At 32.4% G+C, this 27,302-nt stretch overlaps 5 protein-coding genes and 1 non-coding gene across 8 annotated transcripts in view; 4 read left to right on the forward strand and 2 right to left on the reverse strand.

Moving 5' to 3' along the window:
- The window catches only part of LOC109348702 (gamma carbonic anhydrase 1, mitochondrial-like), a 3,242-nt gene extending 311 nt beyond the window's left edge, over window positions 1-2,931 (forward strand). Inside the window, exons 2-5 of the mRNA XM_019589235.1 lie at window positions 136-279; window positions 1,653-1,778; window positions 1,872-2,023; window positions 2,273-2,931. Of these exons, the coding sequence (XP_019444780.1) occupies window positions 136-279; window positions 1,653-1,778; window positions 1,872-2,023; window positions 2,273-2,545 (695 nt within the window). The 3' untranslated portion in view covers window positions 2,546-2,931. The remainder of the gene's footprint in view (window positions 1-135; window positions 280-1,652; window positions 1,779-1,871; window positions 2,024-2,272) is intronic.
- On the reverse strand, window positions 3,650-3,721 carry TRNAE-UUC. Its single transcript has one exon. It is a non-coding gene; the product is annotated as a tRNA-Glu (tRNA).
- On the forward strand, window positions 4,914-5,417 carry LOC109350970. The gene has a single exon (XM_019592280.1). It carries the CDS (start codon window positions 4,967-4,969, stop codon window positions 5,306-5,308), a length of 342 nt encoding a protein of 113 aa, XP_019447825.1. The 5' UTR covers window positions 4,914-4,966; the 3' UTR covers window positions 5,309-5,417.
- Window positions 8,855-13,219, forward strand: LOC109348703. 3 transcript variants are annotated; one of them, XM_019589239.1, is made up of 5 exons: window positions 8,855-9,148; window positions 9,702-10,236; window positions 10,354-10,524; window positions 10,762-11,196; window positions 12,688-13,219. In XM_019589239.1, exons 2-5 carry the CDS (start codon window positions 9,705-9,707, stop codon window positions 12,864-12,866), a joined length of 1,317 nt encoding a protein of 438 aa, XP_019444784.1. In that variant the 5' UTR covers window positions 8,855-9,148; window positions 9,702-9,704; the 3' UTR covers window positions 12,867-13,219. The 3 variants fall into 3 exon arrangements, with proteins under 3 accessions (XP_019444784.1, XP_019444783.1, XP_019444781.1); XM_019589238.1 differs by having other exon boundaries at window positions 8,857-9,156; window positions 9,703-10,241; window positions 10,359-10,524; XM_019589236.1 differs by having other exon boundaries at window positions 8,857-9,156; window positions 9,703-10,236.
- On the forward strand, window positions 15,515-19,410 carry LOC109350382 (mannan endo-1,4-beta-mannosidase 1-like). The gene is made up of 9 exons (XM_019591623.1): window positions 15,515-16,067; window positions 16,189-16,383; window positions 16,662-16,784; window positions 16,917-17,119; window positions 17,236-17,527; window positions 17,649-17,843; window positions 18,122-18,244; window positions 18,377-18,579; window positions 18,696-19,410. Exons 1-9 carry the CDS (start codon window positions 15,744-15,746, stop codon window positions 19,123-19,125), a joined length of 2,088 nt encoding a protein of 695 aa, XP_019447168.1. The 5' UTR covers window positions 15,515-15,743; the 3' UTR covers window positions 19,126-19,410.
- LOC109348705 (lipid phosphate phosphatase epsilon 1, chloroplastic) lies at window positions 19,926-23,118 on the reverse strand. The gene is made up of 4 exons (XM_019589241.1): window positions 22,734-23,118; window positions 21,903-22,125; window positions 21,257-21,330; window positions 19,926-20,250 (listed from the first exon to the last, which is right to left on the reverse strand). Exons 1-4 carry the CDS (start codon window positions 23,061-23,063, stop codon window positions 20,026-20,028), a joined length of 852 nt encoding a protein of 283 aa, XP_019444786.1. The 5' UTR covers window positions 23,064-23,118; the 3' UTR covers window positions 19,926-20,025.

The raw sequence follows: 27,302 nt of genomic DNA on the forward strand, positions 1-27,302 counted from the left end.
CTCTCTCTCTCTCTCTCTCTCTCTCTCTCTCTCTCTCTCTCTATTTCAACTCCTTCATTTATTTTCATTCTATTCCTTTTCCCTATTCATCTATTACTCCCAATTCAATTAGGGTTTTCTATGATTTCATTTCAGTTTCTAGGCATCGTCCTCTCATGAATTTATTTGACAAAGGTCCTTACGTTCACAAAGATGCGTTTGTAGCACCTAGCGCCTCCATCATCGGTGATGTTCACATTGCTCAATCTTCTTCCATATGGTATGGTTGTGTTATCCGAGGTATAATAGCTATTCTCTTAATTTCAATTATCTGTTGCATTAAATATACTCTAAAGTTTACCTTGCTTGATCTGAGATTTTAGGGTACTGGGTAGTGAATAATGGGAAGGCAATTGTTCTGAAATGAAAAATTTAATTTTGACTTGTTTGGTAGAACAAAAATGTGATTTTTTTAAAGTGAAAATGGAATCAAATTCACTCACTTCGGGACTGTAATTTTTGGCCTCGCCCGCTGTTGATTAAAAACGAGCCGGGAATGACTGAAATCGAAACCTTTCCATCCCACTCCACTTTTGGTTCACTCATTATTTTCTTCATTCCCAATTATGCTTGTTTGGATGTAGGGGATATAGTATAATAGAATGAGATTCCATTGTTTTTTATGTTTTCCCAACAAAAGTAATAACCTTTCAATTTCTTTCCTCCCAAAAGCCGTGAAATCTTTCTACCCCAAATTCTGGTGAAACCAATGGGATATCTGCTCCCTTATCATTCCATTATATTCCATTTGGAAAGGGAGGGAATGGAACAGAAGGGGAACCACATTTCCATTCTATTGGTTGCACCCCAATTTGGGGGAAAGAATTTGGGGCTTTTGGGAGAATAGAATGGAAAGGTCAATAACTATTTTTGCTAACAGAACTCCCAAACAATGTTGCCCCCTTCCATTCCATTCCATTGCATTTCACTTCTATCCCGTCCATTCTAACATAGCATATCAAGCTGGAAAAGATGTTCTTTTTGGTTCTACACTTCTAACCCTTTCAATGGAACCAAAATTCTCCACACTACTCTGTACTGTTTAATCCGGTGTCATGTTCTCTTATATTTATGAAATACAACAAATATAGTCCGTAATCCATATGCCGTCTTTTGTCCTGTTCTTACATGTCTTGCAAAGGATACCTTATTTATAGAGTTAACAGACTTACCCACACCAACACATTATCAATGTCTGTCTGACAGGAATGTTAAACCCATTAGTTAGGCTTCCTAGAGTGTTTTTTCACTTCAAAAGGTATTAACTGTGTATGCATTCATTTTTTGACGTACTTATCTTAAGTGACGAAGTTTGAAATTCGTTGCTTTCCATATATTTCCTTCCCATGCCTTCTTCAGGTTACACTGGAAGGACCACATTTTTCTTTCTTATTTCCTTCACTTTTCATTGCTTCAACTCTTTTATTTTTTGATGGAATGTTAAGGAAAACTGTTTTAACTATCTTATTGCTACACAAAATCATTTATATGCATGTCATGTACTCCTTATGTCAAGAGGTTGAGTATTAATATTTCCCGTCCCCTCCTCTTCGTATATGTTTGCTTCAGTTACCATTTTGTCCTTTTAACTAGATATTGTTCTTTCTGTGAAGGTGATGTTAAGAGCATTAGCATTGGGTCTGGAACTAATATACAAGATAATTCTCTTGTTCATGTTGCTAAGTCTAATTTGAGTGGGAAGGTCTTGCCAACTATTATTGGAGATAATGTCACCGTAGGTAAGTGAAAGTGATTGATCACATTGTAAATACTGAAGCATGCTTTTGGTGTGACCTTTATCTAATGTCTTGGCACTGTATTTTGAACTTCAGGTCATAGTGCCGTGTTACAAGGATGTACTATTGAGGATGAGGCCTTTATTGGCATGGGTGCAACCTTGCTTGATGGTGCATATGTTGAGAAACATGCCATGGTTGCTGCTGGTGCTCTTGTCAGGCAGAATACTAGAATCCCCTATGGAGAGGTTTGTATGAGCCTTTTCTTTTCCTTAGCAGAGAAATGAGAATGTGCTCCGTTCTGCTTGATCTCTTGAAAATAAATAAAGTTTAAGATCTGATGATTTCCTACAACCTGGTTCACCAATGGAAGATGACATAATGCATTCAATCATGCCTGAAATAAAAAATTCAAGAGGATTTCAGCTAAGTTTCATTATGCCTTGGATTATTCTGTGTATCTTTGATTTAAGCCGAATTACTGCTCTTAATTGCAGGTTTGGGGAGGCAGTCCAGCAAGGTTCTTGAGGAAGCTCACAGAAAATGAAATGGCCTTCTTCTCACAATCTGCCATAAACTATTCCAATTTGGCTCAGGCTCATGCTGCTGAAAATGCGAAAAAACTTGATGGAACTGAATTTGAGAAAGTTCTCCGCAGGAAGTTTGCTCCTCGTGATGGGGAATTTTCACCGCTAGGCATTGCTCAGGAAACACAATCAGAGCTTAACCTTCCTGATAATGTCGTGCTAGACAAAGCTCCAAAGGCTTAATTTTTTCCCTCCTATCCTTTCGTGAGTATTTTATGTGCGATTTTCTGGAGAATGGCTACCTGTTTCCAATAAGTTTGAGGGCTCATACTGTTATCTCAAATATCAAAACATGCTGCAAATCATAGGACATGTGCCTTTACCAAATCATGTGCTCCATTAGAACTTTTACTTTTTATTTCCTGATAATAACTACAGTGTAACAATTTAATAAGACGTCAGTGATTCAGGGACATACCTACAAGATACAGTTCTACAACACTGTAGTTGGGCACGTATTCTAAAATGAAGAATTGTCAAATCAGATACACTTGTTGAGCCTGTACACTTTCATGGATCGTGATATTTTTTTTTCTTAATATCAACATGTCTGCAGTATTGTTTGTTCATTAGTGTGCTATGCATCTTGTATTTCTCTGCTGTAGTTCATCTCCGTTTGACAATTTCTCCTCAAAACCCAAATAATGTGGTACACTACCCAACCATGTTACCTGAAGATTGTGTGCTCTTGTTATGGCATAAATACTATCAATGCATCTGTTGGTGGATAAGGGTGTTTTGTTTTAGTTAGGTAGATGTTTTGTCCACCCGAGACCCCACTGTCAATAGAGTTGGACGATGTTGTTGTGGCATGAATATCGTCTATGTTCTATTGGTAGACAGTTTATTTTTGCGTAAAGTGTGCCACAGAATGAAACGAAGTGAGTGAGTTTGGTGCAATAGTAAAGAGTGTGAAATGAAGTTGTTCTTAATGGTAGAAGATGATACCAATGGGATAATAATCATGCTGCTTTGAGGGTGTGGAGTGATATAATTGAATGTTTATATAAATGAATCTTTAATAGCAGGACTATCCTATGTTGTGTTCTTAGACTGTGTCCTTGTTCCGCTTAATCCAGGCGACAGGGCAACAATGTGAATGAAGCTAATTATCACATGATAAACAATTATTCTTCTCCTTAATGATTCCTCATGATAGCATTTAATGTAAGAAATTAACGTTCTTAGAATTGATGAAGTTTGCATCTCAAATAAATAATCAGGATAAAAATGCACCAGATCATTAATCATCAGGCTTTATTTTTAGAAAGGAAAAAGGAAAAAATATTCCATTGCCGGGAATCGAACCCGGGTCTCCTGGGTGAAAGCCAGATATCCTAACCGCTGGACGACAATGGAATGTTGTTACTCTTTTAACATTTATTTTATAAAACGTATTTGTACATGCTTCATAAATGATTATCCATATTTTATTTCGATAGATCTCTCTCTTTTATTTCATTCTAAATGGTTATCCATATTTTTACGTTTCAATAAAAAATGCTAAATTAAACCATATTTTAAAAATATAAGTCAATTGTCTATGGAGAAAATTTCCATTTAACCTTATTGTATATGTTTTCAACTTTAACAAAATTGCCTCTGAAGAAAAATGCTTGTTGTTAGAAAAAACAAGTCTTAATTATTTTGTAATTATGCATAGGTGCATTTAAATTAGGGTTTACCTAACCTATGCACTAGGTGGAGCATAAGATAAACAAACTTTAAAATGAGTTGTCATGAGAAGGTGATATAGATATACATATATATATATATATATATAATTTACCGAATCAGAGATTGATGATTTAGTTTTTGATTATAAGTTTACTTATTATACTATATTTGTTTATCCTATGCAATTGTGCATTACTTAGATAAGCACTTTAAAATAATATGGCCAAATCATGAAAAATTATTGTAATTTTTCAGTCATACTATGTGCTTGTGTACTCTCCAAGGCAAGTTGTTTGAATGTTTCTGTGCTTTCATGGGCAAGTAATAAATATTAATAGACATGAAACTTTTGACATAAGAATTCAGATTAGTGCCCCAAGAAAAAGTAAGAGTAATGTTAGATTAATATTATTTTTAATTTTATATCTTATCCCTTTAATGATCTTTTCATAGGTAATTTCATCTTTTTTTGGACAGATGTAAAATGATTGTGGTGCAGAGGAGATGCGACCTTCTTAGCAATCTTTATCAAGCATTTTCCAAAAATTAAATTACACAGAATGAATGGTTGAGACGGCACAAAAAGTCAACAAAATTTGTCCAATGTTGTTTTCAACATTTTGTCCATAGTAAACGTTGAAAACATGACCAACAAAATATTAGTCTACTGATATAAGGTGTTGCTAAATTTTTAAAAGGATTAAAATGTATGTGAATGGTTCAATTCTTGAAATCAAGAGTATGAAAGAAACATTTACAACGAGCAAAATAAACCGAACTGTATTGATGAATATAAAAAGCCCTGTGCTAGAAGTTATCTCATTCTCACGATCCTAAACCAACCCCCTTCTCCTTTCTCATATACATACATAGCTAATAGATAATTTATCTATCAATATCTTGTCTTTCACAAATCAGGATCCAATCATGTTTAGATCCACTAGCACTATAAGAGGCTCTTCAAAGTATGAGAAATTAGAAAAGGGATATGATGGTAATGAGACCTGGAATGAAGAGTTGAAGAGGAGCACAAGTTTGCCTTCAACAGCACAAGGTTCAGCATTTGAGGGCATCAAATTACATAGGAATCTTACTAAGAAGGGCAATGATAATAAAAAAGAAAAGATTCACCCACTCTTCAACTTATTAGATTTTCATAGGAAGAAAAAAACAATGGCTAAGCCTGAATTATCAAGGTATCTTGATTATTTGAAGGAAGGAGGAATTTGGGATTCGGATTCTAATAAACCTGTAATCTATTACAAGTGATATCTTTGTTAGGTTTGGAATTTGAATGTTAATATTTTATGTGAGAATTAGTTTAGTGTTTGAAACTCATATATCAGAATAGCAAAAGAAGTTGTTGAAAAAACATAAATATTTTACAATAAGTTAGACCAAGTTATCTTAAGTTCTTAACATGGATTGCAAACATACATGTTCATTTGCTTTATGCTTAAATTCAACGTTTGTTTGTTTTAGTTGATAAGAGAAAGTTTGTTTATACATATATTATAAATTCGTTATATAAGAAGTTGTTATGTTATTTTACAATAAATATTTAAAACTTTATTGCTTATGACCCTTTCTTTAATGAAAATGTGACTTTTAATCAATAATGTAGTAAGAATTCATCCTGAATAACTTATACTTAAGAAAAATTTATGGATAATGGAATGATTCTAGCTTACGACCCCATCTTAATTACTATGGTCAATACAAGTTACATAACTGTTTTTAGGTATGTTAAGTTATCTCTACAATCTATTTGCTGCTATGAAATAAAGTAATCTTTTTATTAAACTTATAGGGAAACATTAGAATAAAAAACAACTAGTAAACATAATTAATGAGAATAAAATGGTCTTAAAATAAGATTGTCACACAAGATTTATGGTTCAACTTTCTATAATATCATTCAAATAAAAAATACTCTGACATTTTGTATTGGCAAGGAATTTTTTTATAATAATAATGTACCAAAATTATTAAAATAATAAGTCTAGCAATTAGAAAAGAATGAGCATAAAAGAAAAATAATAATAAATTAGAACAATTCCAGGAGACATTTCATCAGGTTTGCTGTCCAAAAGTCTGATAAAGTTAACTAAAGTTAACTATAATATAAAAAATATATTAATTAGATAATATGATTCCAATATATTATTAAACAGATAGTTATTATATAAATAATATAATTAGGCTTAAAACACGTGTATGTAGCATGCTAGAAAGTAACAACTAATGTAGCAAAGAGATCTACCTGATTGAAATTATTGAAGAATATAAATACAAATATCTAAAATTAGAGCGCCACTTAAGTGCAAGCAATTTTACATACAATTTTGAGTTAAATGTGATGCTTAGATAAAATTTCATTAGAAGGGCATTTAAGTTATTTAAGTATGATTTAATATTTTAATTCTTGTACTAGTACAACATTTACTTTAATAATCTATAAGTAATGAAAATAAGTGATTCTGATCAGAATCATGAAACCAGTAAAATCAAAACTAATCATATTGAAAAATACTGTTCTATTTAGTTTAACAGTTCAATTCAGTTTTAAATTTATGAAACAGTTGAATTTATTGAAAGTTTCACAATTTATAAAACTATTTAAATTGAATCGCACATAGTATTTTATATTAATATTTTATTGTATGTTGATTTGTTAGGAGTATGAAATTTAGTTGTTGTAATGTTTTTTTAAAAGAATAAATCTTCATTTTCTAACTTATGTATGATGAGATTAAATCATAATAACGATTAGTAACTTTTTAAAATTATAGCTATATACTTTTCTAGGACTTTTGTAAAAAAATATGTCTTTTTAGATTAGATTGTTATACCATGAAAGAATAAAAATCCAACTAAAACAAACAATTATTTTGTTCAATTCAGTGAAATTTCCTCTAAAATCTAATAAAATCAGACTATCAGGAAGAATTATAATTTTAGTTTCAAAACGTTTTGTTTACAATTCTATAATCTATTGCAAACTTTATAACTAGCTATAAGGTAACCTCTAATAGTCATGCTTTGTGTTGTGCTATAAATGTTTTGGTTGCTGATGCAAAATCACATTTCTAATATGCAGATAGACATTTTTTATGCCATAATACATGTTTTGAGTTTTGACAATGAATATAATACAAAACTTAAAATCGATAGACTTTGACTGAATATAATACGTACAAACTGCAAACTCTTAAAAAGTAAAAACAAAAATAAAAACTGTAGAATGCATATGATGACAAAGCCATGTTCAACTCCAATTTCCCATTATGTTGTGATGCCAATTTTTAAACAGCTTGGGTTTTTGACATTAACAAATTCAAATTCTGAAAAGAGTAGGAACCGACGTTGGTTTAAGTGGTACATGTTTAATTTCCCTTAAATAAAGTCTTGAATTTGAAGTCTTGTGAATAAAAAAATGTCCGCTGAGAGAGTTAACCCCATATACCTTGGATGTTCACGGCTCGAATATGATTGGCTCCGGTGCGAGGATACCTTTTGTTCTTGAAGAGCACGACGTGTCTTTGTTCAAGAAAAAGAAGTGGCGGTCTTTTGTTCTTTTGTCTTCCTCGTGATATAAAGCAGAATCCACGTTTTTTTCTGAGTAATGTAATTTGAAGAATTAAATCTAACAATGTTTTTTACGTTCAATTACTTTTTTATTATCTATCTCTAAAAATAATATCTAAAAATTAAAGGATGATTAAGAATTGTGAATGTATCTCTATTCATATTCAACACATGGAAGAACATTCTAAAAAATGAACATTGCATGTACAAAGTCCATCATCCTTTTTATAATTGACTACTTCATAGTTTCGTTCCATTAAGCCAACTTCAAATCTTAAGATATTATATTTTTATTTTCTTAATATTTGTTATTTCCTTAATTTTTGTATTAATGTGATTCTAAATTTTAATGAAAAATTAAGTGTAATTGATTATGATGGACATAAACTTGTTTGTGATTGTTTCATGTGAACCTTACCAGAGATCATGTGAAACTAACGTGACTATCATTTTTGTTTTTGGGAGATTTACACGGTGGTAAATTGATTCAGACTAGATGAATAATGTTGTTGCGATTTTCATCTTCAAAAGACTTCTTTGATGGCAATTATAGGACTAACTTATATAAAATTTATACACTCATAATGTAAAGATTTATACACATACAACTTTTCATTCACTATTGATTTGAGTTACTTTTTGAGAAGTCAATTATGATTAAATATAAATGGTAGATGATACAATAACAATATATAAAATTCATATGCATATATTTTTGTCCATATATAATATTTAGAAGACCAAATTAATAAGTTTGACATTACATACCTACTTTATATCAAAATTTTGGTGTATATTTGAGAAATTTATATAGTTTTTAACATGTATATGATATTTAGAATATATGATTGCCCTTCCAATAAGTGTTGTTTTCTTGACATTTTAATCATTTTGTAAATCTAACCAACCTTATTAGACTAGAACAACCTTGTTGGTTGTTACGCGTTGCTTTGAGGATTAATATTTATAAAAGAAGTCAAATTTGTAGGGGTGATAAATAGGTAGGTGGCATATGTATGAGAAATGGTGTGACCAATTTATTATTCGTGAATCCCCACCTTTCTCATGGAGACATGGAGCAAGGCTAATTTAGACATAACACAATGAGAACATGAATGGGCTTGAAAAGAAGAGGCCCACAGAAAGACCAAGAATAAAATGAGACAAACGTTATTAGAGAGAAGGAGTGATAGAGAATAAGGTCCCATAAGCACCAAACAAATTGAGGAATGAAAGTACCAACCAACCAACCAAAGAGATTCTAGAAAGAAAGAGAGAGAAGAATAATGTTAAGAAGCTCATTCAAATCATAAAAAGAGGGAGAGGTGGTCATTACATACTACAACAACCAAGAAATAAAAAAAAACACAAAGAAGAAATTGTGGGATACATAATCTTCAAAGAGGGGTTATGTCGTGTGTTAAATAAACATCAAAATTAACGAACGTGTTCATGTTCTTTCTTCTCTTTACCGCTTAGTTTTTTTCCCCTTTCACTTTTACGTCGTCGTTTCGTCTTCCTTCTGCCTGGTAATAATTCTCTTTTTCTCCTTATTTTTTTCTCGCGTTCTCGGTTTTTTTTTATTTGATGATTTTCTTGTACCTTTATTTTTTATACCAGCTTCGTTATCGTTTTCCTGAGAGAGGTTCTGCTCAAATAGAGAATCTAGCGGTTTTTGATTTTGTATTCTATTTCTTGCACTTGTTTAGGTTATTAGGTATCACCTCCATTTCCTTTGTATTACTTGTGACACGGTTTCTGCTTTATTTATTTATTTATTGTTATTTCTTAACGGTTCCTTTGAAATGAAATGGATTTTTTTAACCTAGTGCAAATTAACATGTCGAAGGACGTGGGGAATTGGGCATAAATGAGGGGAAAAAGAATTGTAATTTCATAAAATTCGATTATTTGGGGATTTTGCAAAAAAATTCCTCACTTGTATTGGATGTGAATTTCTATGCATATGGTGGTGGTTCGGATGGGTAAGTAAAAGGTGTTTACTTTAATTGCGAAACTTTAATTGAAGTTTTCTAATATTCATATTTGTATCACTTCATGGCTTTTTTTTACAGCAATGCCGACCTTTACTGCCATAGCAATAGATAGGTTGTTAGAGCCTCGAGGTTCCAAGCCTATTGATAAATTTGTTACAAATTCAATGCCTGTTCCGAATTCACAGAAGTTGGAAAGGACTACTAGTGTGCCAACGGCGAAGAATAAGATTCCTCCTCGTCCTCCACTTAAACCAGCACTTTATACTACTCCTGAGGTGACACCACTTCCAGATTCGCCCTCGTCGTCATCGTTCCCGCCTTCACCATACATCATCAACCACAAACGTCGTGGTCCACGCCTTCTCAAGAGTGCTTCTCAGCCGAGTGTACTGTCTGAGAAGACTGTCCTTGATGATGGAAAGGTCAGTAGTAAGAGTTCAGATGATGTGGTTGCTGCTGGTGATGTCGAGGTCAGAGTTACTAATCCTGAATCTGAAAAAGAGGAACATATGAATGGTGTCTATGGTGGTGGACTTAGTAGCAGTAACGGTGGTGGACTTGGGAATGGACACATGGAAACTGGAAATGGTAGCATTACAAATGGTTTACACATGGAAACTGGAAATGGTAGCATTACAAATGGTTTACACATGGAAACTGGAAATGGTAGCATTACAAATGGTTTACACATGGAAACTGGAAATGGTAGCATTACAAATGGTTTACATGTGGAGAATGTACTTTCGTTCAATTTGGAAAGAGATAAAGAGATTGAGGACTTCTTTGATCCACAAGAATCAATGAGTTTCACAAGTAACACAGATGGAGAAGAGAATGCAGGGACAGAACTCTCTATGAAATTTAGCAGTCTTGGCGGGGAGTTTTATGACGCTTGGGAAGGTAAACTGGGTTATATATAATGCTGATTTTTTCTGTTGCAATGGAGCATGTATCATAGGCATGATTATTTTTCCCTTTGTTTTCTCTCAAATGTCATTAAATGCAGGTATTAAGGGAATATCCTGATTTTTCCATGGATATATCAATCCTATTGCATGCATTGTACTTTTGTAACGAAGTTCTTATAGAAATGTTTCATTTTATAGTTTAGTTTACATGCTCTTTTATCTCCTGTAGAACTATCTTCTGAAAGTGGGACTCAAAATTCTAGATATGATGTTGAAGCTGAATTGTGTGAAATGAGGTTGAGTCTACTGACAGAGATAGAGAAACGAAAGCAAGCTGAAGAGTCATTTAACAACATGAGAAGGCAGTGGGAGAGTGTTAGGCAAGCTTTGTATCGCGCAGGAATTACTTTACCTGCAAATCTTATTGCAGTTGCCGATGATGAGAAACCAAATTCTGATGTGGTTGAAGATCTATATCAACAAGTTCATGTTGCTAGGTTCATATCAAATACCATTGGTAGAGGAACTGCTAGGGCTGAGGTGGAGATGGAGATGGATGCTCAGCTAGAGTCCAAGAACTTTGAGATTGCTCGACTCTTGGAACGGCTCCACTATTATGAGATCATGAATAGGGAGATGTCTCAGAGGAACCAGGAAGCCGTAGGTGAGACTTATGTGTCATATCCTTTGTCTTAATTTTTTATCTACCTTTAACAGATTATATCTATATAGCTAGTGGTAGTTTGATTTGTCAAATTATTTTTCCTAATAAGTCATAACACAATTAGACTGCTTCATATTTTTTCATTCTTAAGATAGTTTTGGATGGGCACTAATATATGTTGAGCAAGTATCTTCCCCATTTATGTGGAACAACAATTTTATTTACAGTATCAGAATTGCATGTCCATGAGCGTGGACAAGGTTTTTTCCAGGTTGATCCAACCTGGGAATGGGTTTAGGTATGTTTTTGCACATAACAAATGGTAAAAGCTCTACCCAAAAAAAACATTGGAGTAAAAGGGAAAAACTATCATTTTCTTGAGATGCCGGTTAATTAAATGCTGAGATAATATGAGCGCATAGCTGTATGCTTGTGAATTAATTGTTAAAAATGTATCTTCTGTCGTATGTTGTTGTGGTTGTGCTGGATTCCTACTTGGTAATACTACACACTGAAAGTATGGTCTTTGTCTGCTTGGGTAATTTGTAAAAATTCTTTATACTTCTAAAGCTTCTTTAAAGCTGTAATTGTAATTGGTTTCCTTAAGCTTTGTTTGGGAGTTATGATGGAAAGGAAAGGAGAGGGATCAATGGGCAAGGATGGGGGAGGAAAGAAAGGCAAACCTCTCCTTTGTTTGGGAGTATGAAATTAGATAGGTGGAGACTAAAATAATGACAACGTAAGCATATTTTTTTAGTATTCCTTTAAAAATCTAATTAACAATGGCAGATGTACAAAAATATATTATAACATTTTAATAAAGTCATTTAGGTACTTTATATCTTTGCCTCCGGAAAACCTCAAATTGGGGGACCATGAAAATTGGCACGTGGAGGGTTTTAGAGGGCTCTAGAAAACCTCCAAAGTCCTTCCCTCTCTTTCCCTCAACTCCCAAACAAGGGAGACTCTTACCAAAGCCATCTCTTCTCTTCCCCTCCAAAATAACTATCCCAAACACAGCCTTAGGAGTCTTGCTTTCTTACTTGAACACCTTCTGAATGTTGTATACTTGTATAGATGAAATCTTTTACAAAGAAATATTAGGTGTTAGGAATAATACATTTGTAGGAGTGATAGTTGTTTGGTTGCTGGATTGGGGCAAAATTAGTCCTACTTGACATGATATGTTTTGGAAGTTATTATTTTTTGTGTTTGTACTTTGTTGCATTAAGAGGAAAATAATATACTAGTATTAATATATATGATCATTAAGGATATTATAATAATTTCTTAGGGGCTGTACGAGCCCTGCCCCTGCATTTTTCTCCAGGAGATCCCAAATGCAGGGACAATTTTGCCATCCCTTGGGGGAAATGTCTGTCTGTTTGTTGGCACTTGGCATCGGTTTGTTCTTGTCCATCTAAATGCATTTCCCTTTTATTTTGCTTTGATCATTTGTTAATCTCATTTATTATTTGGTGTCTTGTCTAGAGACGGCAAGGCGTGAGAGGCAAAGGATTAAGAGGAGGCAGAGATGGATCTGGGGCTCTATTACTACTGCGATGGCACTAGGCACTGCAGCAATAGCATGGTCTTATCTCCCGATGGGTAAAGGTTCTTCCTGTGCAGACCATGATCTGCTTCCTGAACATGATGATGCACCCAAGTAATACACCGTTATCACTAGCTACAATGTCCTGTTATGTTTAGAAAGGAAAATAAAAGGTACATGATGGTGCACCCAAGTAATACACCGTTATCACTAGCTACATGATGATGCACCCAAGTAATACACTGTTATCACTAGCTACGTGTATAGTTTAAAGGTATAAGGAAAATTTGTGCCTTCAACTGCAAATATTGGCAGGTTTTTTGGGTTACTTAAAATATGCAAGGATTAGTTAAGTATTAAATACATTATTGTTTTTGAAATATCGGGTAGCTTCTTATGCATTGTTGCCAGTGTAGTCACTCATTTGGAAAGAATGCTTTTTCTAATAACACAGCAAAGGAGAATTTGATTGATCTCTAGATGCTTGTTTGCCATGCTTAACAAGGGTTGTAGTATTCTGGTTGATTGTGTTGTCTTCGTTGGTGAACAAATGTGCTACGCTATAGACACCACACGAATAACTGTGTCTGTTACAAGTGTTATTGTTTACCCCATCTTTGACATCAAATAGGAAGATATTTTGTATTTGGTTTAAACGACTAAACTGTCCGGTCTAACCAAATATTCCATACATAATTAATAATTTTTAACTATAAATATATATTTATATATTAATATTTATATAGTTATATATTAATGTAAAACATTATATTATTAATAATTATGTATAATTATATTAAAGTAATAAGATGTTTGTCTTTTTTGGATTGTAATAAAACAATTAGAGCAATGTTCCATTTTTATTTTATTTTTAAGTGAACTGTTTGGTTTACCTCTTGGGTTAATCCAGATTAATCAGGTTCAACACGGTCAGCTGAGCTGAAATTTTTCTGGTTCAAAGTAGTTCAATTTTCATTCGGTTAAGATTGCAAATCAGAACCGCTTTTAAGTTCAGTCAACGGTCAGACCTGTCGGACCGTTCAGTCTGGTCTGGTTCTCACTTGGATGTTCCAGAAACATGCACTGGGAAAGGTTTCTTATTCGTCTTTTTATGATGGTAAGTGATAAATTGATTTTATTCATCTGAAATATGAAAGGTGTGAAATTGAGTCTTAAAAATAGAATACGATATAATATTAAATGTTTCATGAATCTTAATTGCCACGATAACAAAAACACTTTTTTAACCAACCAGGTGGCATAAGAACAATCACTCAAACAAAAGGGAAAGTGATATTAAAGTCGAATTATATTCTGTATTTTCATTTTTTTTCTTCATATTCTTGTTTGGGCCTTATAGTATCTACCATTTTCTCACTTTCTCTTGTTTAAGAATAAACAAACATTGATCTTATTTGAGAACAAAAAAAGAAAAAAAGGAATGACACAGTGAATAATAAAGTAATAATTATGTTATTTCATTAAGAATAACTTCAAAAACTTGTGATTTCTCTAAAGTGTGTTAATCATGGAGAGGACCTTCCCAAACACTTACTCATGCAAATGGCACGAGTTTGGAATATAATAGCAAATTGGGAGTGCAAATGGTTGGGGGCAGGTGTCGAAATAAGTAGTGGTGGACCTGATGAAAAGGACAATAGTACACGAGCAGATGCTGCTATAAAGCATGGCTCCCCAATTCTTGAAGTGGATCAACCTACAACAAACGAATGCTTGGAGAAGCAGCAATATCACCAACCAAATGTTTTAGTCATATCATGGCCCTTTATCAAAGGGATAAATCACATTTTTCTAAAGGAGATGGAATCATTTTGGATTTTTCTCTTTTTTCATGAGCTCACATTTTTATTTTATAAATATTATTAGGGTAAGTGTTTTTTGAGTGGCTCTGGATACATGGAATCTAATGCCTACTCAACCATGCATACATTTTATTTAGAGTAATCTTTTGACCTTACCAATTTAGTTATTTAAAAAAAAGATAAAATAGTCCCAAACAATTCAAATGTGAGTGAATTAGTTCTTTCTAGCATGTTTTATAACACTTAATAGTGACTAACTTGATCCTAAAAAAATAATTTGATCCACATTTAATATTTTTGGGATGATGTTAGATTTTTTTTTTGGACTAAACTGGTATTATCAAAAAATACGATGAACTAAAATGAATATTTACTCTTTTATTTATCTATTACATTTATTTAGCAGACTGTGTCTCTGTCGGTAGCACTCCAACCAATTAGTTGAACAAGCATCACTCTTATTTAATCACTGTTTTCATATATGAAGTTTTCTAATATGTACTCAGTAATATATGTGAAGGAACACTAAATCAATAAGTATTCATCGAAAAACTTAAAATATTACATTTTGAAGTGTTTCATGACAAATTATATTTTTTGCTAACTTGTTTGCACTTGCAAAATTGGTCTAACTAAGTGGAACTGAGTTTCAACTTTTAACCGTATTTCAATTAAGATGATTTATGATGATGTATTGTGATGTTTTTAATGCATATAGTTAATTTTACATACTGTTGTTAAAATTTAGTTATTGTTGTTGAAAATGCAATAATGAGTGCTTCAATCTCTTTAATAAGGTCACCTATTCAATTATTTTAAATAAAAAAATTGTTATTGAAAGAACTTAACCACTTAAATGGATCTTTTGTATCAGCCAGTTTATCTTTTCAACTTTTCATGAATTAGTGGAAGTGAAATATAACTTCAGATGTATGGAGTTTGTGGCACTTACTACTCAGTATTGTAGCAATATTGTACTGTTCTAAAAAGACAAACTTCCTTCTCACTTTCCATATGGTCTAGCATATGCTAAAGAACCACACTTTCACTTTTTTTGTTATCTCTTTATTAAGCATATAAACAGGAAGAGAAGCCTTCATATATATATATATATATATACACATTGATAGTATCATTCTGTGTGGTAGAGAGTGTAAGAAACTAAACCACAAATGAAGTATTTTGCTTTTGTTCTTCTTTTGGTCATTTTGGTCCACCAGGAGTGTTTCTATGTGAGAGTGGAAGCTGTAGAAGGTTTTGTCAGAACAAGAGGGATCCATTTCTTGTTGAATGGAAACCCTTACTATGCAAATGGCTTCAATGCTTACTGGCTAATGTATACAGCTTCTGACCCATCTCAGAGATTCAAAGTTTCTGCAGCCTTCCATGAAGCAAGTAGCCATGGCCTTACTGTTGCTAGAACTTGGGCATTCAGTGATGGTGGTTACAGACCCTTACAATATTCTCCTGGATTCTATAATGAGCAAATGTTTAAGGTACCCTTCACAAGACTAAAGGCCAAAAGCTCAAAATAAAGTTGAGAATTTTATTTTTAATATATCATTTGCTTGTTAAATGCATTATTTTTTAATCTGGTTTCTATTTTATGGTTTTAAGGGGTTGGATTTTGTTATAGCTGAGGCAAGGAAGTATAGAATTAAGCTCATACTGAGCTTGGTGAACAATTATGACAACTTTGGAGGGAAGAAGCAGTATGTGAACTGGGCTAGAAGTCATGGACAGTACCTTACATCAGATGATGATTTCTTCAGGAGCCCTTTTGTTAAGGGTTACTACATAAACCATGTTAAGGTTAGTGGAATCTATGTTGTCTTGCTTGCTTGTTAAATTTGTATATGTAATCAGGACCTTTGGTAATGAAATATGCTGTCTTTCACTTGACAAAATCTTGTAGTACTTTTTTGTCTCTTTGATCTAGTTTTTGTTCCTTAAAATCTCCTGTTTATAAATACTTTTACATTGGTTTTGCTGATGAATGATAATTGTATAATAACTTAATGAGTCCATGTGTTACATTTGTTTTACTATATTATATTCCAACTTCTGGTTTTTCTTTTCTTCTTCTGCAGACTGTTATTAACAGATACAACAGCTTTACCGGTATTCATTACAGAGATGATCCTACAATCATGGCCTGGGAGCTTATGAATGAGCCTAGGTGCACATCAGATCGTTCAGGGAGGACTATTCAGGTCACAATTATCTTTACTTTTACTTGTGTATTCCCATTCAAGCACCCTTTTTCTTTTTCTTTTTCTTTTGACTTTTCCATCCTAATAAACAGTGCTGCTTTCAACTTTTGACTCCTCAACTTTTCATCACAGGCTTGGATCACGGAAATGGCTTCCTTTGTGAAGTCCATAGACAAGAATCACTTATTGGAGGCTGGTCTAGAAGGGTTTTATGGACAATCAACACCTCAGAGAAAGAAACTGAACCCTGGTTTTGATATAGGAACAGACTTCATTGCAAATAACCACATCCAAGGCATTGATTTTGCCACAGTCCATTGTTATCCTGACCAATGGTAACTAAACATAGATCATTGTATTCTTAAAATTCAAATATCATTGACATTCAAGACATGCAAGATGCAACTAGATATTCTTAATTAGTTAATGAATATTTTCATTGCATGAATAGGGTATCCAGTTCAAATGATCAATATCAACTTGCATTCTTGAACAAATGGCTTAGTTCTCACTTTCTAGATGCACAATATGCTATAAGGAAGCCAATACTTGTAGCAGAGTTCGGAAAATCTTACTGGCTAATGTATACAGCTTCTGACCCATCTCAGAGATTCAAAGTTTCTGCAGCCTTCCATGAAGCAAGTAGCCATGGCCTTACTGTTGCTAGAACTTGGGCATTCAGTGATGGTGGTTACAGACCCTTACAATATTCTCCTGGATTCTATAATGAGCAAATGTTTAAGGTACCCTTCACAAGACTAAAGGCCAAAAGCTCAAAATAAAGTTGAGAATTTTATTTTTAATATATCATTTGCTTGTTAAATGCATTATTTTTTAATCTGGTTTCTATTTTATGGTTTTAAGGGGTTGGATTTTGTTATAGCTGAGGCAAGGAAGTATAGAATTAAGCTCATACTGAGCTTGGTGAACAATTATGACAACTTTGGAGGGAAGAAGCAGTATGTGAACTGGGCTAGAAGTCATGGACAGTACCTTACATCAGATGATGATTTCTTCAGGAGCCCTTTTGTTAAGGGTTACTACATAAACCATGTTAAGGTTAGTGGAATCTATGTTGTCTTGCTTGCTTGTTAAATTTGTATATGTAATCAGGACCTTTGGTAATGAAATATGCTGTCTTTCACTTGACAAAATCTTGTAGTACTTTTTTGTCTCTTTGATCTAGTTTTTGTTCCTTAAAATCTCCTGTTTATAAATACTTTTACATTGGTTTTGCTGATGAATGATAATTGTATAATAACTTAATGAGTCCATGTGTTACATTTGTTTTACTATATTATATTCCAACTTCTGGTTTTTCTTTTCTTCTTCTGCAGACTGTTATTAACAGATACAACAGCTTTACCGGTATTCATTACAGAGATGATCCTACAATCATGGCCTGGGAGCTTATGAATGAGCCTAGGTGCACATCAGATCGTTCAGGGAGGACTATTCAGGTCACAATTATCTTTACTTTTACTTGTGTATTCCCATTCAAGCACCCTTTTTCTTTTTCTTTTTCTTTTGACTTTTCCATCCTAATAAACAGTGCTGCTTTCAACTTTTGACTCCTCAACTTTTCATCACAGGCTTGGATCACGGAAATGGCTTCCTTTGTGAAGTCCATAGACAAGAATCACTTATTGGAGGCTGGTCTAGAAGGGTTTTATGGACAATCAACACCTCAGAGAAAGAAACTGAACCCTGGTTTTGATATAGGAACAGACTTCATTGCAAATAACCACATCCAAGGCATTGATTTTGCCACAGTCCATTGTTATCCTGACCAATGGTAACTAAACATAGATCATTGTATTCTTAAAATTCAAATATCATTGACATTCAAGACATGCAAGATGCAACTAGATATTCTTAATTAGTTAATGAATATTTTCATTGCATGAATAGGGTATCCAGTTCAAATGATCAATATCAACTTGCATTCTTGAACAAATGGCTTAGTTCTCACTTTCTAGATGCACAATATGCTATAAGGAAGCCAATACTTGTAGCAGAGTTCGGAAAATCATTTAAAGACTCGGGTTATAACACATACCAGAGGGATCAACTTTTCAACACTGTGTACTACAAGATATACTCATCTGCTAAAAGAGGAGGGCCAGCAGGTGGAGCACTCTTCTGGCAGCTTCTTACCGAGGGCATGGAATCTTTCGATGACGGTTATGGAATCATGCTTGCCCAAAGTTCATCCACTGCGAACGTGATTGCTCAGCAGTCACATAAATTGTACCAAATTCGTAAGATTTTTGGGAGGTTAGCCAATGCATGGAGATGGAAGAGGGCCAGAGCTAAAAGAGGCAAGCACATTGGGAACTGAATTTGGAATTGCTTTCACACTAGTTATGCAAGTCTTACCACCACGAACAGTTAACTTGGTTTTGTTTTGGAAGATGTCTTCAAACTAGTTTCTCTCTTAGAGATGAATCACAATGTATTTGCATCCAAGAGAGTTTGTTTTCAATATTCTATTAGGTTCTCTCTTGTTTAGAGAGCAAAAACAGCTGTTAATACTTTTCAAGGGCACATACTTCTTTGTTTACCAAAGATGTACAACTGTGACAGTACTGTTATTTTTATATATTTTTCTAACATTTTCAAATGATCCGGCTTATTATTGAACCAGCAAAGAGAGAGAGAAGCTTATAGAGAGTTCCATATGTTTTTTGGTACTACCAAGAGTATTCTCTCACTTTTTGGGTAAAGAACTAATCCTTTTCAGGGTTCGTGGTTGTCCCTCCCAACAAATGTCGCTCTCAGGAATTGAACCCTTCACTGTTTGGTCTAGGAATCTAGTGAGACCTTATACCACTATACCAACACCTTGTTGGTAGAGTTCAAGTGTTTAAAAGAGCTTATAAAAATAGTTTATGATAAGCTTAAGATATAAGATAAAAAAACATGAAAAGATCATATGGTCGCATGTGATATATGTTTAATTAAATTGTGTTTTCAAGTGACCCTAATGTTAAGTTGAGATTAAACCAATATCAAAAGAAGTGCAACAGAGGCCAAGACCCTATGGCATTGCTTTCTTGAACACTATATAATCTTTCCTCGGCTCTAAAAAAAGAAAAAATATATATATATATAGTAGCACAATAGAGGTTTAAGACACAGTTGATAATAATCAAGCCATTAGTAAGAATCCAATGTTGCAAGAAACAAAATGAGATGTCAATAGTGACACAATGATGGTATGACACGTTCAGGTAAAGTATTACTCATTTTGAAGCCAATGGGGAATTGCAAATAAAAAGAAACCTAAGCAAAGTCCTGCAGACCCTAAAACAACAATGATTCTCACCCATATAGAGGATACGAATGCATGCAGCAGAAAAGCATTCCAGAGCCAATACCACAAGGTAGAGAAAATGGACCCAATAGCAGCTCCAACAACCACTTGGCTCATTGTATGAAGTTTTTGAGACACCCTTAAGTATGACTGAAAAAACACAAAAAACATGAGCAACTAACTATAACAAATATATGTTATTATGAACTTATGATAGTAAACTCAATCAGAAATTTCACGCCTTGCGCCAGATACAAGCAGCATGCTCTAGACCATAAATATACAAGGGAACATTTCACTAATGTCCCCAAAATTTTGGGTTAATTAACTCTGGCACCCATATTGCTTCAAAAGTTACATTCACCTCCCTTAGTTATCGGGGAGGTTGGTATAGTTTCAATATCAACCTTCAAGGGATGCAAGTGTAATGGTAACATGGAAGATTGATGTAATTTTTAAAACTAGATGGGTATCAGTTTTAAACTTTTAGTTAAGCCAAAACTTAAAGGAGGTCGATGTAACTTCTCATCTATACAAGGGAATTCTATATACAATGCCAGAGTTATCCAGTATTCCATTAAATTTTAAATCACAATACTTTTTGCTAATTACTCTCTCAAATATCAAGTTAAATTCACATCAATAGCTTCCAATAGATAAATTCAGTTATTTTTAATTAATAAATTAGTCTAAAGCCTCTTAATATACCAGTAACTAAGGCATTTAATCCTGATTCCTGGTCACTCTTATTGTCTGCAAAAATGTTACACAAAATGACACAACAAACGTTTAAATACATATTGTGAATATTTCCAAGTTTTTAACTGCTTCTGACAGTTGGTGAAGATTGCTAACAGCTTTGTGTTTTCAAACATGACACGAGTAGTCGAGTAGCGTAAGGCAGGCCCCAATGTCATGATTAAATCTGGAATATTACTCAACACTTACAGAATGAATTGGTAAAACCGTAGAACAACCTGCCCAATTATATCAACTTACCTATTTAATGTACCTACAGGTACATGTGATGAAGATGGCATTCGACATGATCAATTTTTTACACAAATGAAATAGTTGAAATTGAGGTACCAGTGAACCAGGAATAAAAGCTATATGCCTTTACCAATGACCTATAATGCAGATTCTAAATACTTACAAAAAAAGAAGCAGATGCCAAGACCAGTCCACTGACAAAAATGGTGAATACATTTAGCCCAAGCCATTCTACACCTGCAGCATCATAAGAGAACAAACATATTTTTACAGTGAAGCCATATAATTTATACCATTTCATGTTAAAAAGAACAAAGAAATTCAAAACTATCAACACTTGAATGAAGTGGAGAGAAGGCATGATTGATTTAATTTTTATTGCATTTGAATCTTCAATATGAATGCTGTAATAATCAACTGTTTAAAGTTCTTACCAACTTGCAAGGAAACTGAGGAATATTCATTTCATGAAGAAATACAAAAAACACATAGGCAAATGGTTAAGTTTATCCCAAAAAATTTCAAAATAGCCACTTCAAGTATAACAATATGAATTCCTTTAACCAGAACTTTGATCTCAATAACCTTTTGAGATTCCAGAACGAGCATGTAATAAGAAAGGGAACATGTGCTGCAGAGTAATATACTACCGGTACTTCCTTAATCTATTATCAATTTTCCTCATAGTTAACAATGGATACTGAACATAATACATAAGGACAGACAAGCAAGTATCACATAACTAAAGAGTTTAGAACCATTTCTCTTAATGATTGATTTGAAAAGAAATAACAGGTAAGAAGAGTTACTCGATAAAATAACAAAGAAGGCAGCAAAGAATATTGATTGTGCATGCGAAGACGGCATCCCAGGGTCAGATTTCAAGGTTGTAGGTCTTTCCTGGTTTAGTATATGTTTGAGCCAAACAGAAAGCAAACCGTTCAAAACAGATCCTGCGCCAAACCATAAGGCTTCTACATCATGCCTCCAAAGAATGAAACAACCCATGAGGACAGTTACTATCCACTTGCTCTGTAAAGTGTAAACAACAGAGCCAAATCCATTAGCTCATGAACTTATAGTCAAACTTAATGTTGACTTATTTTTCAGTGACCACTCCTTTAGAAGCTTATTGTAATTTCAGTTTTAATATATGCAACCTACACATCTTAAACTCAGTCACTCAAGTATAAAAGATTTATCTTGTGACATGCTTGTCGAATAACTTTTATGCATATAACTTTACTTAATGACTGCACCTAAAAGGAGACAGTACCATGGAGGCCAAGGAATATTCTAGATTTGTTAAGGCAAGTACTCCAATTTGGATAAGGTTTTACATGACAATGCATCTCTGGATTCAGAATGGTAAACAATTTTTACATAATTTAACATCTTGGCATGCATTTTCAGGAACCACGTCAAATAGAACCATTGTACTTTGAAAAATAACATAAAATGTACACTAAATTTTCCAAGTAGGTGGAGCTAACTCTCCCGGCGGATACTCGAAACAGAAACCTTGCTTAAGGGGAATGAAACATGTACCATTTGAACCGGTCACTACGAAAGTATGAAACATGGTATGAATGAAAAGTCAGAACTATAATGCAGAAAATATGATGAGAAAGATTTCAAACCAGACGATTGAGCGTTGATTCGAGCTGAGGGGACAAAAACTTGGCGCAAAACTGGGTTGAGTCATCAATGAAAGCTTCTTGTTCAAACACTTGAATGTTTTCATTGCTTTTGTCATCACTGAAAGCAGAATCACTCATGGCGTTTGATACCCAGAGTCTATTTCTTCCCAAAGTAGTTGTCTTTGGAATAAACCCACCACAAAGGTTTGATCTTGAAGCAGAAAAACTATGAGAAAATGAAGAAATTTTGAAGGGTCTTTTTTGTTTGTGGAAATTAGTGGGGATAAAATTGGGAGAGGGATTGTAAAAGATGGTGTTTATTGTGGCCATGTGAGAGTGAGAGTAATAGAGAGTCCATTGGAAGTGATATTTATCAATCAATTAAGGTAATCAACTGAAAAAGATGCAGATCATAGGTGGAGATAATTTCAACCAAGGAGCACCAATTGAGAATTTTCCATTTTATTATAGTGATATTATTTTGGAATAATGCAATTTGAAAAGAAAAAACGTGAATATTTACTTTATAAGTCCTTAGGGGATGTATCGTTTGATCCTTATAAATTTTTTCTTATTCTGATTTGATTATCAAAAAAAATAATAGTTGAAACTAATACTTAAATATCGTGACTATATTATAATAATTTTTATAAAGGATCATTTGTAAAAAAATTAATTTGATATTTTTTTAGAATGATTTTATGTTTTTAATTATTTGATTACCAAACTAGTAGATAAATCAATGGGCGTTGGTTCAAGTGGTATATGTTTGATTCCCCTCAAGATGAAATAAATATTTGTATAAATTTACTAAAATTTGTGTCTCATTATAATTGACTCTTAAGATGGTTGCTTAAGGCATTCCACTCACCAAAGGCCACAAACAATATGTAATTAATAAATTTAAATTTATCATTAATTTAAAAGTATATGGTTATAAGTTTATTGTGAAAATTATTTAAATTTAATTTTTTTATTATTGTTTTAAAATTACACAAATGTAAAGTTTATTGTTATTATTGTGCAATAGTAATTATTTATCTCAAAACTATTTTAACTCGATCAAACCTTTAATGAAGTATCAACGGACGTTAGTTCAAGTAATACATGTTTGATTTCCATTAAGCAATGTCTCAAGTTCGAGTTTTATGGATAAAAAAATGTCCACTGAGAGAGTTAGTCTCGAACAGGATTGCCTCCAGCGCAAGAATACCCGTGAGAAACCAAATTTTTTTTTTAACGAAATACAAAGCTATCACAACTCAACTCATTTTTCTTCTACCTGGATACCATTATAATATTATTATATTTCTTATTTTTTATTGTTTTAACTTCATGTCAATGAAACCTTTTTTAAATTATTCTCAACTTCTTATTCCAATATTGTTTTCTCTTTAAGTAATTTAATTTATTTTTAGAATTGAAGGGAATTTTTAAGAGCCTAAAGTCTATACACTAACGACATAAAGTTTTGTATATAATTGGTGTATCTTCTCATTCGTTTGTATTACTTTTATTTAAAAGTCAATAATTATAAAAAATCAATGATAGGTGATACAATAATAATGTAAAAACATTTAAACCGTTAATACACACATCTTTTTCTCAAATTTTTAACCCATAACAAGTGAAGATTGGTGATTTAGACTGGGGAATGGACCCAAGAGAGGGCAATTTTATTTCATAATTTATATAACTTCACATATTATCATATATCAAATTAAATATTCTTAATAATAAATAATATTGATAAATTTTCATTTAAAATATATATGTATTATATTTTATCAGATTCATAATAAGATTTAATTCAAAAACGATACAATAGATATTTAGAATCGAGTTCATCTATTTAAGACCAAGTTCATGTTCAAAAAAATAACTAGACCAATATTTAAGACTCCTTCCTCCACCCAACCTGATAATGTACATCGAAATAAGAAGTATTAAATTGATATTATAAGCTGTCTAACCACCATCCTCTTCATGGAAGTCATAAGAGTTTAACATTTGGGCTTTTGTGACAATATGAGATTTGGTAAGGCCACAACTAACATGATCTCGTGACATATATATAACCTCCTTACCTAAGTATCATTTGGACACTTCTCTATATCCATTAATCAATACAACCATATTTAGTTCTATAGAAAAGAAGAGAAAAGAAAAGTAGTATTAAAAAATAAATATTTTATACAGGGAATTTTTTATTAGTGATATTCGTTTTTTGAAGGTATATTCGGTTTAATGATAAGAAATTCTATATGTATCATTCATCAATTAACAGATTTTCCATTTTCATGCAAAAAGTGGTTAATTCTAGTGAAATTGATTTTTTATAAGTTAAATGATTGATAAAAAATACGGAGTGTAGTGAGTCCATAATATAATAAGAGATAGAGGAATATCAACCTACCCTGTTGATACATCCAATAGAATTATTATATTTCACCATCAATTAAATCTATGCAAAGACTTAACCTTAATAATATCAATTAGATCCACACCATTCATGCGCATAATATAATTTCCTTTTATTCACAATAACCAAAACAAACAGCCAAATGATTATGAGAAAAAATGATATATAATGTATGACTTTTATATATTGTTATTGTATCGTTTAACATTCATATTTAATAATTATTCACTCTTTACAAAAAATAATTCAAATAAATGAAATACTATAATGTTTATTTATAAATTTTAAATTAATAGTACCCAAACATTATACATTTATACTCAATCATTATTCCATATTTCCATTGCTTCTTCCCACTTAATGGTTGTTTAAAGAGAATAAAATGTATTTACTTAGTTTATACATTATTTATCATTTATATTTAATTATTATTAATTAGAAATAATTCAAATAAATATTGAATAATATAATGATGTATAAATTTTTACATTAATAATGTATAAATATTTCTAATTAAATTCATCAAGAAAGCATAGCACATCATGTGATGTCAATTAAAACACATGCCATGAAGACTTTGCACCACAAATTTGAAGAAAACAGTAGCAAGAAGAGATAGATGTTTACGTCACTCAGTCAAAAGACGAACATAATGATTAATGAGTACAACAGAAGACAAAAGAGTTACGTTTATAATTTGAAATGGGTTCTCATAGATAATAATTAATACTAGAGAATTAATCTTTGGACAAAACTTATGTAAAGAAACTTTAATAAACATATGATTGTTCTAAATAAAATCATGTCCCTATATTCCTAAATATTAAATTAAGTGTTACTTTTTAATTAAATAGGAAAATTAAGTAAGATAAATAATCTTCATTCCAATACTTTAGTTGCTGATGGTACTAATAATCTATCATAAAATGACAAGTGAATCTTTTTACCCATCACAATAAGCTGAAACTTACATCGTTAAGTTTTTATCATTCTGTCCATGATAACCGACACTCATTATTTTCCTCATCAACCTTAACAGTTATAACACCTCTTCAACACTTCACTATAAATTTAATGCCTTTTTCACAACCATTAGTAACTTCATCCTCAAAGAAGAACTTATTATATATGAACTCATCAAAGCTAGCAACATAAAACATACCCATAAGAGCCAATATAAGATTCAGTCATTTGATTTATTAAAAAATGTATTATTTTGCATATAAAATCATGATCATTAAAAAATCAGAAGTTCTGATTTAAGTCACTGCCATCTTACTCCTGCATATATTTATTCGCTTTTGTTATCTTCAATAAGAAGTTCTGATTTAATTTCTGAACAGTGGGTGTTAAGAAATCCAAAAATAAATGTTATATTGAGAAATATTATAATTAAGTAAAAAACAGTTTTCCGACCCTTACTTCAGGTATAGTATAATTATTACCAAATTAAAAATCATAGTTATCAAGCATTATTATAATACACACATTACACAAATTACACATGCTGAAGAGAAACACAAATAAATAAGTTTTGTTATAACTGAACACTTGCTTAAGGTTTCATTTTCCAAATTAAAAATAACGACTTTCAAACACGATTGTTATGGTTTAACATTTGAATCTGAGATTATTATGTTTTGTATTAAAAGTTATAGAAAGTAGATCAAAAGTTTTGGAATAATTTGATGTGAGCAAATTTTATTTTATTTTTTGCTTTTTATTTTCATGTTTATTATATTTTGTGGAATTGGTAACTTCTGTATTGTAATTTGATTGAATTGACAAATTGTGGAGATTAATAAGATAATAAACAATTATTCCTGTAACACCAATCCCTGACATGTGACTTCCAACCCTATGAATATATTGATCATGTCACTTACAAGCTTAAATACTCTATGTTAAACCATAAACTATACAATTAAGCTATACAATTAAGTTTTTTGTGGCTCAAACTCGTGACTTCGGGGATAAATAGTCACTATACCACTGAGTCGCTACCATTAAGCTATACAATGGTAGCGACTCAGTGGTATAGTGACTATTTTCCCTGAAGTCACGTGTTCGAGTCGCGGAAGACTCCCCTTGAAAGGGAATAAAAAATACTGTAAATATATTTAAACTTAATAAGTGGCACCCTTAAT

The sequence above is a fragment of the Lupinus angustifolius genome, chromosome LG06 (assembly GCF_001865875.1).
Source record: "Lupinus angustifolius cultivar Tanjil chromosome LG06, LupAngTanjil_v1.0, whole genome shotgun sequence".
Classification (NCBI taxonomy): domain Eukaryota; kingdom Viridiplantae; phylum Streptophyta; class Magnoliopsida; order Fabales; family Fabaceae; genus Lupinus; species Lupinus angustifolius.

Coding starts and splice junctions, on each gene's coding strand:
- LOC109350970 (XM_019592280.1), top strand. CDS start 4,967: ATGTTTAGATCCACTAGCACTATAAGAGGCTCTTCAAAGTATGAGAAA.
- LOC109348703 (XM_019589239.1), top strand. CDS start 9,705: ATGCCGACCTTTACTGCCATAGCAATAGATAGGTTGTTAGAGCCTCGA. Junction 10,237..10,353: donor CATTACAAATGGTTTACACA/TGGAAACTGGAA, acceptor ATGGTTTACATG/TGGAGAATGTACTTTCGTTC. Junction 10,525..10,761: donor GTTTTATGACGCTTGGGAAG/GTAAACTGGGTT, acceptor TATCTCCTGTAG/AACTATCTTCTGAAAGTGGG.
- LOC109350382 (XM_019591623.1), top strand. CDS start 15,744: ATGAAGTATTTTGCTTTTGTTCTTCTTTTGGTCATTTTGGTCCACCAG. Junction 16,068..16,188: donor ATAATGAGCAAATGTTTAAG/GTACCCTTCACA, acceptor TATGGTTTTAAG/GGGTTGGATTTTGTTATAGC. Junction 16,785..16,916: donor GTTCAGGGAGGACTATTCAG/GTCACAATTATC, acceptor TTTTCATCACAG/GCTTGGATCACGGAAATGGC.
- LOC109348705 (XM_019589241.1), bottom strand. CDS start 23,063: ATGGCCACAATAAACACCATCTTTTACAATCCCTCTCCCAATTTTATC. Junction 22,126..22,733: donor AATCAACGCTCAATCGTCTG/GTTTGAAATCTT, acceptor TACACTTTACAG/AGCAAGTGGATAGTAACTGT. Junction 20,251..21,256: donor TGGCATCTGCTTCTTTTTTT/GTAAGTATTTAG, acceptor GTGTTTTTTCAG/TCATACTTAAGGGTGTCTCA.